The 18,833-nt window shown below is 37.9% G+C and overlaps 1 protein-coding gene across 11 annotated transcripts in view; it reads right to left on the reverse strand.

Moving 5' to 3' along the window:
* The window catches only part of DMD (dystrophin), a 1,007,479-nt gene that overhangs the window by 496,143 nt on the left and 492,503 nt on the right, over window positions 1-18,833 (reverse strand). For 10 of the 11 annotated variants that reach the window (XM_081908923.1, XM_081908930.1, XM_081908919.1 and 7 more), the window contains 2 exons: window positions 8,738-8,932; window positions 4,056-4,228 (listed from right to left, as the gene is read on the reverse strand). The exons of the other annotated variant lie outside the window; for it this stretch is intronic. In XM_081908923.1, the coding sequence (XP_081765049.1) occupies window positions 4,056-4,228; window positions 8,738-8,932 (368 nt within the window). The remainder of the gene's footprint in view (window positions 1-4,055; window positions 4,229-8,737; window positions 8,933-18,833) is intronic. 11 annotated transcript variants of the gene reach the window in all.

The raw sequence follows: 18,833 nt of genomic DNA on the forward strand, positions 1-18,833 counted from the left end.
GTGCACTGAAAATGCAATAATCTGTAGCATAAAACCAACAGTATTCTTCAGATTGCATTTGTTTTATTTAACAAACTGATGGTTTGTCAACTAGCCTGTTTATTTTGGTAGAATGGGATGGTGGCAATTGCCAGAAACAAACTAATTGGCCTACATGTTGAAAACTATTATGAAATAATAGTCAGACCAGTACAGAGAAACAGCAATGCTTTTTTTGACAGGAAAAGGAGAAGCAAATAAAAGGGTCTCACTCACTCATTGATATTTTGATGTTATTGTATTTGCTCACTAGAATGGAATCACCTATATGCTTAATTCCTTACTCCTTTGAAAAACATTTCAACACAAGATATTGTACTGTAATTCAAAAATATATATGTACACTAAAGTGACTAACACAAAAATTGAATCTGAATGCACAAGGGAGGAGAGCGCCACAGCTTCTAAAACCAATCCTGAAGTTTAAACATCAAAAATGCATGTTGGCAAGGTTCTTGATCCATGTCTCAAGGGCAGAATTGTAATGATACTTCCACTTCTTATAACTAGAAGCGAAGTGCTAGAGGCCATATTGTCTGCCTTAATCTCCGTTTTCCCAAGCATTTCTGTGCAGCTCAGATGATTCTCAGAAAAACACAGATGGCTTCAGGGACACGGCCACGTTCCAGAACAGCCCAGTAAAATAGTGACAGCAAAAGTGACACTATGGCGAGAAAAAGATTAAACCAGAAAACAAAATGAAAGTTCATGCAATTTAACATTTTATGCTTCAGTGTCTTCTGGTACTTACTTTGTTAACAGTCAGCTAAGAAATAAACTGCATTTTGCTTTGCATCTTGGTAAGACCCTTTCATGTGCTGATGGCAAGAGCCCATACATACATTAATATTCTTGTGCTCCAGTATGAAGAACCTTTACTTGGAATATCGCCATGCAATTTAATGCATTTTCAATTTTAAAAAATGAGCACAGAATCTCTGCCTCATACCCAGGGGTGGCATGTCTTGTTTCACCACCTGAGTGCTGCCCTGCCACTGCTGCCACCGCCTGCACCGCCTACTCTGCCACCACCACCTCCTGCCCTGTGCAATCTGCTGCATCCACTGCTGGCAGAGAAGAACCACTGCCATCAACACCAACTTGGGGTGAGATCAAAATAGTGCAAGATCTTATGCAATTTGAGGTGAGATCTTATCCCAAATTGGCACTGATGCTGGCTCCACTTCTCCACTTTTGACAGAGGTGGCGAGCTAGACTGGGAGCCCACAGAGGTGCCAGCTTGAGGACTTCTGCAACCTGACATAGTGGCCTCTCCATGCCTAGTGGCAGGACTGGCTTTGCTCATACCAGAGGCGGAGCTAGCTGCTCTGGCACCCAGAGTAGCGCACATACTGTGCACCTGGGGGCAGGGCAAGCATCCCAGGGGATGGGACAGCAATGTCACCCCCCCTCAGGGATGACACCCGGGGCGAACCGCACCCCCTTCCTCCGCAAATGGCTCATACCTTATACCATCCTTGGTCCCCACCCTGCACTCAACTCTTATCTGTGGCTGCTAGAAGCTGTCAGCACGTGACAGCGGTAACACATCCATATGATATGCTAGATCACCATATGATATGCTAGAGTAACTACTAGATCAACAAAATCAGTCCTGGAGGTATTTTGGGTAGGGTATTTTTGGGAAGGGGTGAATCAGGGTTTACAGTTTTTGTGTTATCTGGGCAAGAGGGTTTAAATAATGTATATTCAATAAATAAGGCTGAGCCAAAAGCCCTACTTCCTAGATTTGCTGCCCCCGCCCTTGCAGACTGCCCGAGGAATCTAGCAAGAGGGATGATGATGGTGGTGGTGGTGATGGTGATGATAATAATATAAATCACAGAATTCCTTTTTGTTTAGCAGAGAGCAAAAATGTGTCTGAGGCTAAGCTTTGAGAAAACATTGTTATTCTCTTGGTGAGCACCTCACCATGTGAGGCAAATATAACTCATTTTCACTGCCACAGATGGCACAGAGACAAACAGAAGAATCCTGCATAATGCAGACAATGCCAAGTTGTCTAATTTAAAAAGGGGGAAACACACACAAAGAGAGAACCTGGAAACCTTCCCAGATCATACATCTGTCTCTAAGTTGCGCTTTAGAAGAGGAGGCCAAACAGCAATGACATATAGGGAATTAATGGCATATTTTCCCCAGTTCCAAATTATCTTCTCAGCTCAGTCCTGTAGTCATTTCATGCATTCCTATGCATGTCTAGTCAGAAGAAAACTCAATGAGACTTACTTTCAGGCAAGTTTTTCTAGGATTACAGCCTAAATGAGCTAAAGGAAGCCAATACAAGGTTAGCTGTTTAATGTATCACACTGGGAGAAAGCAGGGGAAGAGAAATATCAAAGAATGAACCAAAACAAGAGCTAGATACAGATTGCATTTTAATAAAATACACTTCTATGCACATCTACAGTGTGGAATATAATTTGCAGTTCATCTGATATAAAGTTGTTCTTAGATGTGTTAAATATTTGTTGTTCAATGGTGAAACAATATTCTCTTATTATTATATTCTACACTGATTACTACCCTTGCTCGCCAAAAGCACATCAAAGTTTCATACAACAAAATGCAAACACTAAACACTTCTGAAAAACCACTCCTATATTGAAACAATATAGCCCCTGCTGCTGCTATAGAATTTTGCCTTTGAATAATGGCAATTAAATTTAAGAGTGTGTCCCTTTTTATTGTGTTTACTCCTTTGAAAAACATTTCAACACAAGATATTGTACTGAAATTCAAAAATATATATGTACACTAAAGTGACTAACACAAAAATTGAATCTGAAAGCACAAGGGAGGAGAGCGCCACCGCTTCTAAAACCAAAATTTAAATCCACCAACCACATTTTAATTAATAGTATTCACATTTTAGGGCTACTTTAGATTCTCATCAATAGATTATCTTGTCTGCCATAGAAAATACTGTGCCACATGACATGAGTACCATGATATCATGGACCACATTTAGTACAAAGAAGCCAACATTAATAGCTCCATTCACACATCATATATACAGACAGAGGAGGTACTAGGCCAGGGCAGCAGTTCTTAACTGACTTCATGTCACCAGTGTTGCTGTAGCTTACCAGGAGGAAGAAGGGAAGGGGCACGGTGGTTGCAAGGTCTGCATGGTGCAAGCACACCAGCAGGATATTTGTATTCAGACATCTGTACTTCTCATGTTGCAACATGCCTTTACAGCAGCCGGGTACTCCAGTCTTACTTAGACTTAGACTGGGAAGAGACTTCTATAATCCACTAAACTAGGCAGGGTTTCATGAAGAAACCTTGAGGTTTGGTGCACTTCCCACCATAGAAAGCAATGGTGGCTTAAAGGCAACAATGGCCAAACTGCACTGGCCTCTGCTTTCTTCTGCCTCAATGTTTTACCTTGCAGTTGGCCTGGGTTATCACTGGACTTCCTCAATACCGTTCTCAAGTTCCTCATGATACATTGCCAAACTATTTGCAGTCATGATTAATCTCAATAAAGATACAGCCTTCTTTTCACCCAACTCCTTCCACCAAAATTCACTATGATTGCAACAATGTGTGCATATTTTATAGAGTGCTTCCAAAAGCACCATTTATAATTAAATAATTACAGGTACACAGTGGCTTCTATCACAAAAGAAACTGCTATGTCTTAAGAGTGACAGCTAGACCCGAACTACTTTTCCAAACCCACTCCTCCTTTTTTTCTTATTATTCTATCATCCCAAAAGTAAGAAAAACAATAGCCTTTTTATTGAGGAAGATATCTATATTAGCTTGGTTGCAAATGAGGTGCATTAATCTAGTTTTAGTCAAATGATTGTATCAATACATTATCCATAGAGAAATACCAAGACCATCCACATATTAAGACAGATTCAATCTGAAATCAGCAAAATATTTTCCACAGAGAATATTCAAAGGTGCCACTACACAATGTAAGCCAAATACTAATGAGGCTTGTTAAGATAATGAACTACTGTAAATAAGTTACTTACGTTTGTCGGTCCTGATACATCTTGTTAACTTTTTCCCACTGGTAAGTAAGCTGTGTCAGCTTTTCCTGTATCCTTCCAGCTTCTCCAGGTGTGGCACTTTTTAAAACTGCAGTCTTCTTATTGCGAATAACTTCAATCTGTCCTGAGTATCTCCCTAGGCTGTCTTTAATTTTCTGCAATGCCATGTTAAGCAACATAAAAGATGAAAAGAGAATATCAGACACAATTGAAAAGAAGCAGCAAGCTTTTGTCTAAAATATGTAGCAGACGTATAATACTTCTAGCTCTTGATTGAATAATGAATATAGGCCTGAGATTGTATGAGAGGTGAAGCTGTGAGTAGTAATTCAAAGAAGATACTAGGGATGTAGTGTGAGGGAGTTATAGCCCTGGAGTGTGTGTGTGAGGGAATTAATGGACTTGGGGAGTAAAAGAAAAGCGAGGGGAGTTTTGGTGGAGAGGTTTAGTGGAAAGGTCCAATATAAGAGGCAAAGGAGAAATGGCTTGTTTAACGTTCTGTGTGTGAGTGTGTGTCAGAGAGAGAGAGAATGCATGTGTAAGTAAATGCACCCCTTATGCACTCCGTACTCGTGTGCAACCATATTTACTCAGGTCACCACAAAATAGATAAATAGATTGGCCTTTTCTTGCTCCGGGCTACTGCTGGAGCAAGGGAAGGCAGCCTTTGATTGACCAATGGGGCAGGAGGCACCTTCTCCCTGCCACTATCTGTGCCCCCATCCTGGCACCAGTTCTGCTGGGTGCCCTTCTCAGCTCCCACCCTCAGTGGGAGAACTTGTGTGGTGTAGTGGTTAAGAGCGGTTGATTTGTAATCTGGGGAACTGGGTTCGCGTCTCCACTCCTCCACATGCAGCTGCTGGGTGACCTTGGGCTAGTCACACTTCTCTGAAGTCTCTCTGCCCTACTCACCTCACAGAGTGTTTGTTGTGGGGGAGGAAGGGAAAGGAGAATGTTAGCCGCTTTGAGACTCCTTTGGGTAGTGATGAAGCGGGATATCAAATCCAAACTCCTCCTCCTCCTCTCCTCCTTCTCCTTCCACCCTCAGTGGCCAGCCACTGGCACTGCGGGCACTGGCTCTCCTCAGGCAGGCATGTATTTGAAGAGCAGAAATATGCCTTAGATGCCATCAGTGTGATTGTAAACTGGCTAGGAAAAGTGCGTTCTGATTTCATTTTAAGAATGAAGAAGGAAAGGCTTAGAGAAGCCCATTAGCAGATGAAGTGGCAATAGCACTTGGGAACTGTATCAATTTCATTGCTCTTGAAAGTGAAATCAAATCAAAGGAATTTTGATGGCCATTTATTTTTGTTTTCTAAAATTTGCCTCTCTTTGACAGTTAAGAACAACATTCTCTAGTAATTTGACTTTTCAGAAATTTGTGTGCCAAGCATCCAAATCAGGTTGGAAAGTGTATTCATTCACATTGGTTCTATGGATTGTGGTTAATTGGGTTTTGCTCAGCTACGGGGAAGGGCTATTTTAAACTTTACCATTTAGACTTCATTTCTAAAATTGAGTTCCTCAGTTCTTTCCTAGGCTTATTTGATAGAATCCAGATGTGCATTTCTTTTACAAAAATGCAAATATATTTTTAGAAAACAAAATATCTACAGGATGAGGCATTGTTCTGGAATGAATACCAAATCTGTAATCATATTTCAGTTTTTATATTGATATCATAAATGAGAGAAGCACAGCTTGTACCATTCATGAATGAGAGAAAAAGATCCACTACTTAATCGCAGTCTTAAATATGTACTAGAACTATGAATCATAATATTTGCTACAACTTTCATAAATCCAGCACATTTAAAGAGGATTATGTATGCATTCTTGCTGGGAGAATGAAAGGTTTAGAGTGATTAATGAATATCTAGCATAAACAGAAATGGTGAGGATTCCTAAGGAGAACTGGTGGATTTACATATATAATCTTTGGGGATAAGGACAAAAATCACAGCCAAGGCAGAGACAAAGGGTTATAATTATCTGGAATTGACATTTTTAGTGGAGATTTCTATTCACCTACAAATGCTATGTGCTGTCAGAAATAATCCTTATGGAAAACAACATTTATTAACGTATTCCTGGCCTGATTTATCAATGATTGAGTAAACCACCAACCTAGAAATGTTCTACTAGAATTGAGTAGCCTAGGTTCACTATTCACTGATGAAACTTACTGAATGATCACTTAGGCCAGTCACTGTCAGAGGAATGTACCTTTTGCATGCAACTCACTATTTTTCAGTCTAACATATGTCACAGTGTTGCTATGAGGATATAATGCACAGGAAAACAATGAGCAACTATAGGAAGAGCACAATGTTAACACTACACTACGGGGGAACATGAAGACTGATGGCTGGTTCTTTCAGGAAGAAGATTCTGGATCTCTCTCTCTCTCTCTCTCTCACACACACACACAGAGAGAGAGAGAGAGAGAGAGAGAGAGAGAGAGAGAGAGAGAGAGAGAGAGGGGCAGATCAAGGGGTCTCAAATTTCATCAGCAGCCTGTGCAATGCCCAAATTCAGCACCCCTGTCTCTCGCCTTCCATTCTTCATCACAGTTGTCCAGTATGACCAAACCACTCACACTCCCCTAAATCTGCCTCTGATATATACCATAGCAATATACTGTGTATATTTATAAGGATGGAACGGTTACTGCCATTATTTTTGCCCGCTTGGTTTATGTTCTCACTTAAGAATCCAAAAACCCCTTACACAGTGCAGGAGAGATTAGGTGGAGATGTCCCTTTGCCTAGCTCTTTAGACTCAGTTAGCCTCTTGCCGGCCACCAAATGTGTGGGAAGGCAGGTAGCTCACTGGCGGTATTCATTCCAGAGGAAAGTCCCAAATCAGGGCATTCTGAGAGCAGAGAGAGGGTGGGACTCCAGTTGGCTACATGATGACATTGGGCCTGATCAGTCTGCCTCTGTCACCTTCCACTACTGTGAACAACAGGACTGCAGATTCAATGGTTGATCAGCAGAATCCCATTTGCAGACAACCTGAAACTTGGTCCTCATAGGGCCATGTATTAGGTTCTATGGAAACCAGGGTCTCTAAGCTGATTCCATAACCTTGGCTGCAACTGATGGCTATTGATGAGACTAACTCGGGACCAGTTTCAGTTTCCCATAAAAGGGTATTAATTAAACATGCTATCCAAAACAGTTAACAAAAGACTTTAAAACATACTTCTACCTACTACTGTCTTGAAATTTGATTCATGTGAATCTACTAGGGATAAAAAATCAACCACAATTTAATTTTAAACCTTCTCCAACCAGCAGCTATACAATTTATGTGCCATGTTTCTACAGTATTTTTATGCCAGGATAATGACAATGATGAATGATTTTACCAGGAAATAAATATTCATTCATTACGAAGCTCAGATCAAAACTATATCCCTTACGAAAGCATATGAATCTGTAAGATCTATTTGGCTACTGTGATAGATTTATTTCGGAGGAAGATGGAACTGTGCCCACAACTACCATCTCTTGACATTTTAATAGTTCAGTTAAATTAAACCTACAGCAATAGTTACTTGTAACCATGTTAATCAGTATCATTAAAGTTGGTGTCAGCTACAATAATATCAAATACATGTGGAATAACAAGTGATTGGTTATGGAAATAATTCATACTAAGATGCGCAAATGTGTGACATTAAAGAGTACTAATGGGGATCCATTCATCTGCTACTAATCCTTTTGCTGGGCCATTGATTCTCTGACCAATACAGTTGACAACATGGAAAACACATAACAGTAAAGGACCAAATAACAGTAATTTATATAATATCTAATTTTTGCATAATCTAACCTCATCAGCAAGAGTAATTGTTTTTTAGTGAAGAATAGCAACAACAAGGTCATGATACACTTTAAAAAGTAATCTGGGCGTAAGATTCAAGAAAATATTGAATAATATATTAGGAGCAACATAAAATAAAATGATTATGGGCTGATTTAATACCAAATAACTTTGTACTGTATTGTTTATCATTTCTTTATGGATATATACACTACTGTTACATTGACATTTATATATTTTCTTTTTTATTACTAACAAAAAAAACCCTTTAAAATTGCCTAAAGACGTTTTGTTGCCACTGCTTTGCATAGTTGTTTCTGTACATTTGTCCTCTTTCTAGTTTTTGTTTAAATTTCATTTTTTAACTCAGTGTGTATCTCATGCTGAACTAGTAAGGTTTGCTGTCCTCTTCCTGTGTGCCCCCAAATCTCCTACGGTGGTCCGCCAACAATCCAAAGCTGATGTTAAGGGCATAGGAAAATGATGGGGACAGGAGAGTAATTTCTGTTGCTCATATGGGAGTCCCTTGCACTAGCAGAGCTGTTGCGTTAGATATGGCCTGTATTTCCTAACCCCATTTACCTGGGACTAAGCCCTTTTAATGGTGTTAACTCTCAGGTAAGTGGAGTTAGGACTGCAACCTAGTTTAGGAAATTGGTTTTTGGTGTGTTTTTTAATGCCAAGAGAGAAAATTAAAGAAAAAAACTGACCAAAGGAGAAGCAAGAGAGTCTTCTGGCACCTTATGGTATAAGCTTTTGTGAACTATATCACTGTGCAATGGTACATTACCTTCAAATTATTATTCAAATTATTCAAATTGTTTGAGTCTTACCATGAGGCACTCTTCTTGTCTGACAAGATCCTCACAGTCCCTCCCCTGCAGACTGGGAGAATTAAGGAGGTCTTCAACATCAGACAAAGCTTGCAGAAGCCGAAGGATTTCTGCCAGGTATGCAGAAGGCACATAAGAGGTTTCCACAGTCATACCTTCAGTCATCACAACAGTTGTCTCCTCACGAACTGTTTGCTGGTATAGATATACAACAGAATTTTTCCTTTAGTTTCAAAAAATGGTCACTGCACTTAAAAAATAGTAATATATAAACAGTGTATCATTTTGTAGCACCCCACCTCAAATTATACAACCATAATAAACATATCCTGCTAATTCATTTGATTGTGATATTTAATGCTTCATATAGTAGGGCATTTTTATCTTACTTCTCCAAAAATGTAAATCTGGCTAACTATGATGGCTAACTATGGGACATTAATGACTATGGTTCTGAGACCGTGAAAGGTGAGAGGAGTAGGTGCGTATGGGGCTTCTGCAGACTTTTCCTAGCAGCATAGTCATATAAATCTATAAATAAAGAACATACAAGCTAGATGGGAAATCCTAACATGGAAAGCTCTCCTGAAAGTGCTACGTAGATGTGCCAAGTTTTTCAGCACAAGGATTAGCTCTAGTTCCAAAATCTGAGTTTATATTTCAAGATTTTCATCTGGAATTCAAAAATTAACTTGTGTTAACTATTAAGATTCTTTTGATTTTTTGCTAAATTTTAACTACGGACTGAATTTTACACACTGACTACACATTAAAGACTGGTTCACACATCTCTCTTTACCCCATTGTTGATGTTTCAATAATTTTTCTTAAAATTTTGATAACAATACAATGCCAGCTACAAACATCATGTCAAAGTGCAAAAAGGGAAAGGGAAATAATAAGGTGGGGGACACACACAAAACTGCAACAGTTAGCAAGGGTAAGGTCAGCTAAGCCATGAGCTTGTGCCATTATTTTGTATAATCTTACACCGTTTCTGTTTGGTCCTTTAGGTGTGTACAGTAGATGACAATATAAACCAGGAAAGTAGGGAGTGATGGGGAATCACGAAAGTGCATACTTCCAACCAGGTCTGTTGTCATTTGTTAGGCAACATAATCTGTTTTAGTAACTAGTGCCAGGATGTAGAAATTGGATTGGGTCTCTTATCATGCATTAGACGGCAGTTTTCCTATGTACCTCTTGTTATAATGCTGTAACAGTCCATTTCCCATGAACATCAGATGCATAGTTTCTAGTAGTGAATCCTAGCACTCTCATTTTACCATTTGAGAACTGGTTGATACTTGTGTCCCTACTGACTTTGGAAACACTGGGCTAGCAGATGTGTAAGGATGCTCTACTCCACTCCCAATTTTCAGCTCATATACATGACTCACACACACATCCCACCACCACAACACAGAGAACACCACTCCATGTACACTGCTCTGAAGTCCTTCATCTCCTGAATGTAAATCAGAAACTTCAAAGTGATTTTAAGAGCATATACAATTTTTTATTATTCAAGAATCTGGGTCACTGGTGACACTGAAACTGGATAGGGATGCTGGTTCTGCCAATAAAGTCAAATTTAGGCTGTGCAATGAGTGCAGGAGTTAGAGACAGAAATTATTGCCTGAATTGTAAAGTAAGGTACTGGATTTAGCCAAGACCACATTTTAATTGAGTCAGGCAACAAAATGTATTGAGCTTGTACTGTAAGGATGCAATGGGAAAATAATGCATATTAAAAAAGGTGGTGAACAAAGGGCAAAAATTGGCACCATTTCACTATCCAATAGATAAACCATTGTCTAAGAGAACAAGCTCGACTTTAAGTTGTTGAAATAAGTACAACAGCCTTAGGGCAACTATTCTACAAAATCCCAAGGTGGACCCCACATAACTCTTTCTAGGGAAGCAAGAAGCTTCAGATAGCCAAATAGGCATATGCTCGTTCCAGAAGTTGCTTAAATCATGTCATCTTAAATTGGATAAATGTGCTATGCAAGGCAGATTCCCAGTATTTTAAGCTTTGCAAATCACAGTCTGAATCAAGATGCTAACATATTGGAATAGTATTTTCAGTATAAAAGCTATATAGGGGTGCATTGTGCAAGTTTAATTACATCTTTCTGATCAACTAAACTCTCTTCTGAATTTATTATAGAAGGTCCTAAATAGCAGACTTTGCAAAGTGCTGAGATAAATCTCAGGGATATTAAGTACATATCATTATAGCCCAAAATTCATGGTTGGGCAATAGCTTTATCAGGATCAACCAAAAATGTCAAGCTTGCCCTGATTTAAGGACATTTTGGTTAGTCCTAATAAAGGTATTGCCCAAGTATGGATTGTGGGGGGTTTTCTTCTGCACCAACACAACTACTTTTGCTTTTTACATCCAAATGGAAATATTTTCAGAATGTTGATAAATCTATTGGTACATCTGAAACTACAATAACTGAGCCACTTCGAAAAGTGAAAATATCAGTTAATATTTATTGTTTAAAAATTGTACAAAGCATACTGTATTCTCTCATCATAATTTTGAATATGCATAATCTTTTTGATTGCCCTCATTTAACACTAATAGCACTCGGTTTTTTAACCACTGCTGTGTTGTACATTCCTAACTGCAGGCTTGCATCAACATATCTTATGAGACACAGTTCTGTCTATATCGCCTTCTTTTCCCTGTATCAAAAACTACATAGTGCCAGCTCAAAAATGGCATATAACTGAAGAAAGAAGAAGCACAAATTGTTTGGGTTACTTCCCACTTTTAGACTGTATTATATAAAGTACGACTGAACAGTCTTACCTGTGAGATCTATGAGACCAGGTAACCATCAGAGCTCACAGGTCTCATGAGAGGAAGTATCCACATGCCCAAGCTACCTGCAGAAGTGCTTCTCTTTTCCATATATGTGTAACAAAGGAACTGGCTCTGAGAAAATGCAGGATGCTATAGCACAGTATTATTCTGTATATGTGATTGTATCCAATGCTGTATGAGCAGCATTCCACTCACACAACAGAACTTTCCTCTCCTCTCCTCTCATCTTTTCAATCATGCTCCAATGTTCTGGAGCAGATTTTCAGGGTGTGCAGGAGACTGAAGGGGATAAGGGCAGGTGTTTCCATTGTACAAGTGGAATTCTGTTGTACAAGCAGAATGGCAGCAATTGATACAATCCTGTTAACTTGTGGGATGCCCTGAGCTTCAGAATATTTATACTTGTTTCACAGATGCTGATATTCAGTTTGCCTTTTAAAGCTGATTTATTCTCTCAAAGTAATATTGAGAGGCCTATGGAAAGATTAAGGAAGGTCAAACTTCATTCTGAAAATGCAAAGATGGTTGTGGAGAAGTAATAGTTTACTTTCATCTCAATATTGTGAGAAGCAAAATAAGAGTTGGTCTCAAAAGCATAAGAGAGCCAGACAACATCTGAGGAAGAGTTTCACAAATTTAGGAATATTTCCTTAAGGCTCGAAAACATGTCAACTATACATCCAGAACTATAGTACCTGAAATTCTTAAAATAATAAGTGTTAATTCCAGGTAGTATGGAACAGCATGAAAAACTAAATAAATATTGGATTTCTTAACACCAAAAGAGAAATTCTTCTCCAGGGAATTTACAATATTTACTTAGGCTTGATATAAATGCCTTTTTCATGCACTGCTTGCTATGCCAGAGTGAACTATGAGATTGTCCCACTTGAATGAAGACAAATTCTCAGTCTCCAGAACAGCTAAGGTTTGCTCCATATATATATAAATTTTGCATTAATTTTATGAAAAACATAAAGGTGATTTGAGGTATATATAGGTCTCTCTGGATCTGCCTTCAAAATTGATTCCCCCCCCCCCCACTCAAATGAGGGCTTTGTAACTATATGAACATACCGGTAAATCTAGAAGTTGCCCTGTATATGATACATTAGTTGATTTCCAATTACATAGAAAAACATATTTTACTTAGAAAATCAGTTTTACCCTTGAATTCATTTTATTTCCTCAGTACTCACACTGTATTAGATTGTACAAGAGGAGGACTTTCCAGGCATTACATGTAAATTAGAAAGATATTGCTTTCAAACAGTAACACACAACATTATACAATTATGAAATAAATACAACACAGTGACCTGGTTTGCATGACTTTATAAGCCAAACTATGGCTTACCACGACTGCGTGGGAATGCAACCTCCTGAAGAGGAAAATGTAACTGCTTTGCTCCTTTGTTCTTTTTCTGGCTAGGCCACACCATGTTGGCCAAATAAGGACTTGTGTTTAAGCTGCCTCCACACTAACCACAGGCTGTAGCCAATATTTGCAAAGCAGTTTTGTCTGATACTTGTAATGTATTTTTTAGCATCAGAACATTGAAATGTGTTTGCATCATCCTAGAAAGGTGCATGTCAAGGATTCGTAAAGACTACAGTATTAGTGTTCTACAGTAAGAACTCTGCCCTTCCCCCATAGTCATCTCTCTCTCTCTCTCTCTCTCTCTCTCTCTCTCTCTCTCTCTCTCTCTCTCATATATTACTTTTTTTAATCTGCCTTTTTGCAGTAACGTGTTATTTTGCTTATCTCCATTTACTTTTAATGAAACGGAAGCATTTGTTTAAACATCAGTTTTGCAAAGGAGATTTTTCAGAGTTTATTCCCTCCTCCCCCAATCTAAATCTTGTTTTTTTTTTTTAAAGTAAAAGAATATTTAGAGGTGTAGAAAGCACCGTATTTAATGGTATTTAAATACTGGTCTGTTCCACCCAATATATAGGATAGGAAGATGTAAACGTCAAGCTTTCCATGAAATATTCTATGATAAAAGTCAATGTTCATTTTATTTTCTTGTGCTTCATAGTACAATATTTGCAATTGGAGTAAACAAAAAACAAAAAAACCCCATGATATTCCCCCACTCCCTGACATGTCCCAACTGCTAGCTAAGTTGATATATAAATTACAAGTTTACTCCAGGCAGCCTGCTTGTGACCTTCAGTAGCTGATTGAAATGCAGAATTCCTCTCCACAGGGTGTATTCCATGGCCATTTGGACTGCAGTTCTAGCCCACCACCCAGCAGATCCTGATAGTCATGCCATATTTTAATATCCTATATGAGGCAGGTTTGATAGGTAAGTGTATATAGCTTTCTGTGAAGCAGATATTTGGACCACATTTAGGTCGTATGCAATAAAATTATTTTCACTCAGACTTACACTATTTCTCTTAGAAACAACAATTATTGCTAGCATTCACAAATGCATATTATTGTGAATTATTGTATTATTTTTTACTATAAGAAACAAATGAAAATACTCATTTCCAATGCTTAGCTTTATTATTTTAATTTAGTATTAGTAGAAGCAGTAGCATAGCAAATATTCAGAGTAGTCATTCTTAACTTATAACACTGAAACTGCTTTAAATGGCTTCAGCTAATTATAAATCACTGTGTGATGGATCTTATGTGGAATGCCCTTCAAATCCTATTACTCTTTTTGATAAAAGGAAGCCATTTCCAGTAAGAATACTTGAATTTGATCTCAGAGAATTACACTGTGAATTGATCTGATCTGTACCTCCAGAACTAATGTTCAGACTGAAATTCACTTATCGCCCATATTTCACACATCGTATTTGCTCATCCACCATATTTCCAAAATATTCCAGTGTGAATATTGGTTTAAAAATGTATCGAAAGTACAATGAGAAATGTGCAGTTTGAGGGGAAAACATTCTTTTGAATGAATATCTAAATTTGATAGTTTGTATACATTATTTATTTTTAACATATTGTGGATGGGATGGGATAGACTTTTAAGTGAGAAAACAGGTGAAAAAGGCATGGACTTGAAATAGGCCCATCTACAGTGTACAGTACAAAAGAACCTTTATTTATTTATTAAATCTATATCCTGACTTTCCTCCCAAAGAAGCCCAGGGTGACAAGCAACAAGTGATAAAACAATGAAAGCATCTTAAAAGCAATTCCAACACAGATGCAGACTGGGAAAGATCTCAACATAAAAGGCTTGTTGAAAGAAGAATATCTCATGAAGGAACAAAAAAGGCAACTGAGATGGCTCCTGTCTGATATTTAAGGGGAAGGCATTCCAAAGGGCTGATGCCACAACACTAAAGGCCTGATTCCTATATTGTGCAGAATAATAGAATTGCAGGTCTGGAAGAATGAGGATCATCTAGTCCAGGACTATACAGCTGTCCCACATGGGGATTGAACCTTCAACCTTGGTGTCATCAGCACCATGCTCTAGCCAGCTGAGCTGGAGAACAGACCTCCTGATGAGATGGTATCTGTCAGAAGCTCCCACCTCTGAGCACTGTGGTTGACTGGATAAAAATAAGGGGTGAGGCGATCTTTTAGATATATTCATCCCAAGCTGTATATAGCTTTAAACACCAGAACCAGAACCTTGCATTTAGCCTGGTAGCTAACTGTCACCCAACATAAGTGCTTTCATTGCATTACATTAAAAGCCCTTTATGAAATGCAATGAAATCACACTTTCACCAACAGAAGAGTGGGGACGAGATATTGTATAACTCTGTTGCCATCAGTGAAACTAAAAGACGATGAAGAAACCAAACCACCTTCCATAAATACAGTACAGTGCTCACCACTACAGCTGCAATACTGCACTCAAGGAGATAATATAACAAGGTAGGTAGGCTATAGGGGCTCATTGTTGCTAAAAAATTACAGGAACCTTATTTGTCTTGTTATTCAATTTATGCAAGGCGTGTGAGTCTCTTGTTAACTTTGAAAGAGTCACTAACTTTAATAGACATCTAAACAATAAGTGACAATCCTTTTTTTTTAAGCTCCCTGGGAAGCCCTTTCTGTTAATTGTTCATCCTTTCTATTCACCAGTGCATCTTTGTTAAGCCAACTGCACTGTATTCAGTTGCTAAAAGCAATTCTGAAAGCTGTATTATATTGAGAGGAAATGTGAAAATTGCATGGCACTTTGCCCAAATAACATACTCAATTGTAAAAAATTAAAACACTGGAGCAGGAAAATAACCATTGTGATCTTGTGCTGAATTAACAGACAATATTGCATTTGGGAGTGGGGGATACATAGCCTTAACAGTTTAGATATTCAGTCAGATGTAGAAAAGCTACACATTTAAATTCAGTATGTTACCATAACCCTCACTGCCATATAACACCACTTTGCAAGTATGAACACACTGTAGACCTACCACCAAACAATTAAAACCCTCCATTTGGCAGAGTGATGCAAAGTATTCAGATCTAAATGGAACGGCTGGGAGGGAACAGATTTCATCCAATTCTTTCTTGTGGCTTAATAACATATCAAATTTGAAAGAGGAGAGATAAATTGTATGGAACTGTTTCCAACAGAGGTGACTTGATTACTCAAATGTTCCTGCCTGACTGCTCATTTTCCTTATATTCTCTGCACACCTGTGTCTATAGAAACCGAGTGTGAAGATCTGGTTGCTTGCTATATAAGTATGTAAATACTGTGCACATATTTCATTTTTTTCTATCAAAAAAATGGCTAAATATGTGTCCTTGACATGCTTTTGCCAGCAATAGTATCTTAGTGAACTTGTGCTGAAAGTGGATAGATTGGTTAAATTATCCTTTCTGGTTTCTAACAGATAAGCAAAAGTACTATGGTGATACATTTGCAGAACAATTCCCAGGAGGTGCTCTTATAAAAATAGTGTATTAGCCTTTTATTTTTAAAGGCATGATAAAACCAGAGCAGACTTAAAACTAATTCAGCTATGAACTACTTGCAGTTGAACATGACAAAACAAAGTCGGTAGACTTACCTTAATGTGCAGTATTTTTCAACATTCACTTTTATAATACCTTAGAACATGTTTAGATGACTAAATATAAGTAATGGCCACTTGCCTTGTACCACCTTCAGCCCTACAACCTTCATAAGAGAGTGGTTTCCAGAGGAAGAACTGTGAGAAGAGAGGCTCTGTTTGTCATTATGGGGTGATTGGTTTCACCTGTCCTGCCCCACCTCCAGCCTGGGGAATCTTCAGAAGCACTATGTGTATGTGTATTTTAATGAGCTGAATAGAGATGATGAGTTGTGGGAGTGTGGAGTGTTAGAAACTAACAGTGCTTTGTTTACGTTTTGTTTACTATTTTGTTAATGCTGTTAATATTGTTTTTGATGAATTGTTATAACTTTATATAAATTATAAATGCTGTATTGATTTGTTAATCATATATGACTTTTGCTTTAACTGTGATGTTTAGCTTATTTTTTAGTTGCTTTGGTAAAAGTTTTATAGATTGTAATTGTTTTACTGATGATTTGTTAATTGTTCTATATGAGTTATGCTGTTTTTGTGACATTCTATTATGTTATTCTATCAAAATATCTATTCTATCATATTATTGTTATTTACTGTTTGTAAGCCAGTTTGGGATTCATTTGAATGTTGGTATGCTCTTTTAAAAGCACATCCTAGTACAAAACACTTCCAGTTTATGAGGTTGATTGTTTTTGGACTCTCCTTGATTGAGTAGAAGAATGATGGATTATGTGAAATAGAATGTGCTGAGGTTGAGCCCTTGATCTTTAAAAGTGTGTGAGGACAAGCCAAACACCATGGCTGCAAACAAGAGCTTTATTTATGCTGCAAAATAATGCAGTGTATTTCTAAATACCAGAGGCTATGGACAAACAGGCAATGCTATCACCATATTGCCCTTAAAAAAGAAGAAGAAGAAAAGACTTCCCTAGAACAGCAGACTGGCAACTAGATGGAACTTTGATCTCACCACCAAGCATAGCTAGTGCAGTCTGTATAATTTGCATAGGGAAAGGATTGGATTCAAAGGTATCTTTTCCTAATGGAAGAATCTTTGGGCACAATACAAAATCTTCCTCCTATCCGCACTGGTTTGTCTGGACTGCAGCAAAATTGTTTCCCCAATTGTGGAATTACCGTACTTGATTTCTACATTTGTTCTAAGAACAATTCTCCTAAGCAGAACACCCAATACTGGAATGTGAATTTCTTTTCAGATTTTCTGCACGTTCCTTTCTATACATGGTTGACTACATTATACATACATCTCTAAACAGTAAAAAACTACTTCACTGAAGATTTGTTGGCTTCTTAGTCAGGTTAATGAATAAAAGTTTCACCAAGAAATGGAAAACCTGAGGAATATACTCCACAAACTTAAGGGCAGAAAATTGAGGGCGTAGTCTCTTTCCAAAATCCTGTACAGCAAACATTGAACTGGTGTAACTGGGATAACCAAGCAGATTAACAGCAACTATTGTTGTTTTGTTAACCCCCCGTTTTACTGCAGCTGTTAATTACTGTGCAGTAAATACACTGTAAAAAAGCACCCTCTGCTAAGCAAGTGGGGGCAATTTCCATGATAACGAAAGGCATCTATATTCAATATATGATTGTATTTATGAGCTCACTAGTGTAAACTTTACAAAAATATTTTCTGTAACCAAAGTTAGCTTCTGATTTCACAAAAGCATGAGAAATTTCCATAGTGCCATATATACATTAATACGTCCTCACAACATCCCTGTGAGGTAGGTAATGTCTATTCACTAGTTTTACAAATGAAACATTGGTCCAGATACTAAGTGAAATGGTGCATGTAATACAATTCTCATGCACTGAACATAACATGTTGCTCTCATCAGGGTTTTTTTTTAAATAGGAAATGCTATTCTTGTAATACATATATACAAACCAGAACTACAATTCTTTCAGTACCTAAAAGCTTAACTCAGCAAACCTGATTGCATCCTTTATTTGAAAGTACAATTTCAGATAAGACATATTTCCCAATGGCAGAGGTCTGCTGGATAGGTGAAAGAAGCATTCTCCCTCCTCCAGAAGTTATTAAAAAGAACATTTCAATTGTTTAGTGAAAAACTGAGAAAAATTATGTATTGTCCTATTAAGCTGAAAAGAGACTATGTTATGTATAAGAAGTAGAAATAAAAATTCTCCAATCTGTTCTTAGGTGTGTAGATTGTACATCATGAGGAAATAAAAGCTAATTAGTTTTTG

Source organism: Podarcis melisellensis (assembly GCF_964234715.1).
Source record: "Podarcis melisellensis genome assembly, chromosome: 4".
NCBI lineage: Eukaryota > Metazoa > Chordata > Lepidosauria > Squamata > Lacertidae > Podarcis > Podarcis melisellensis.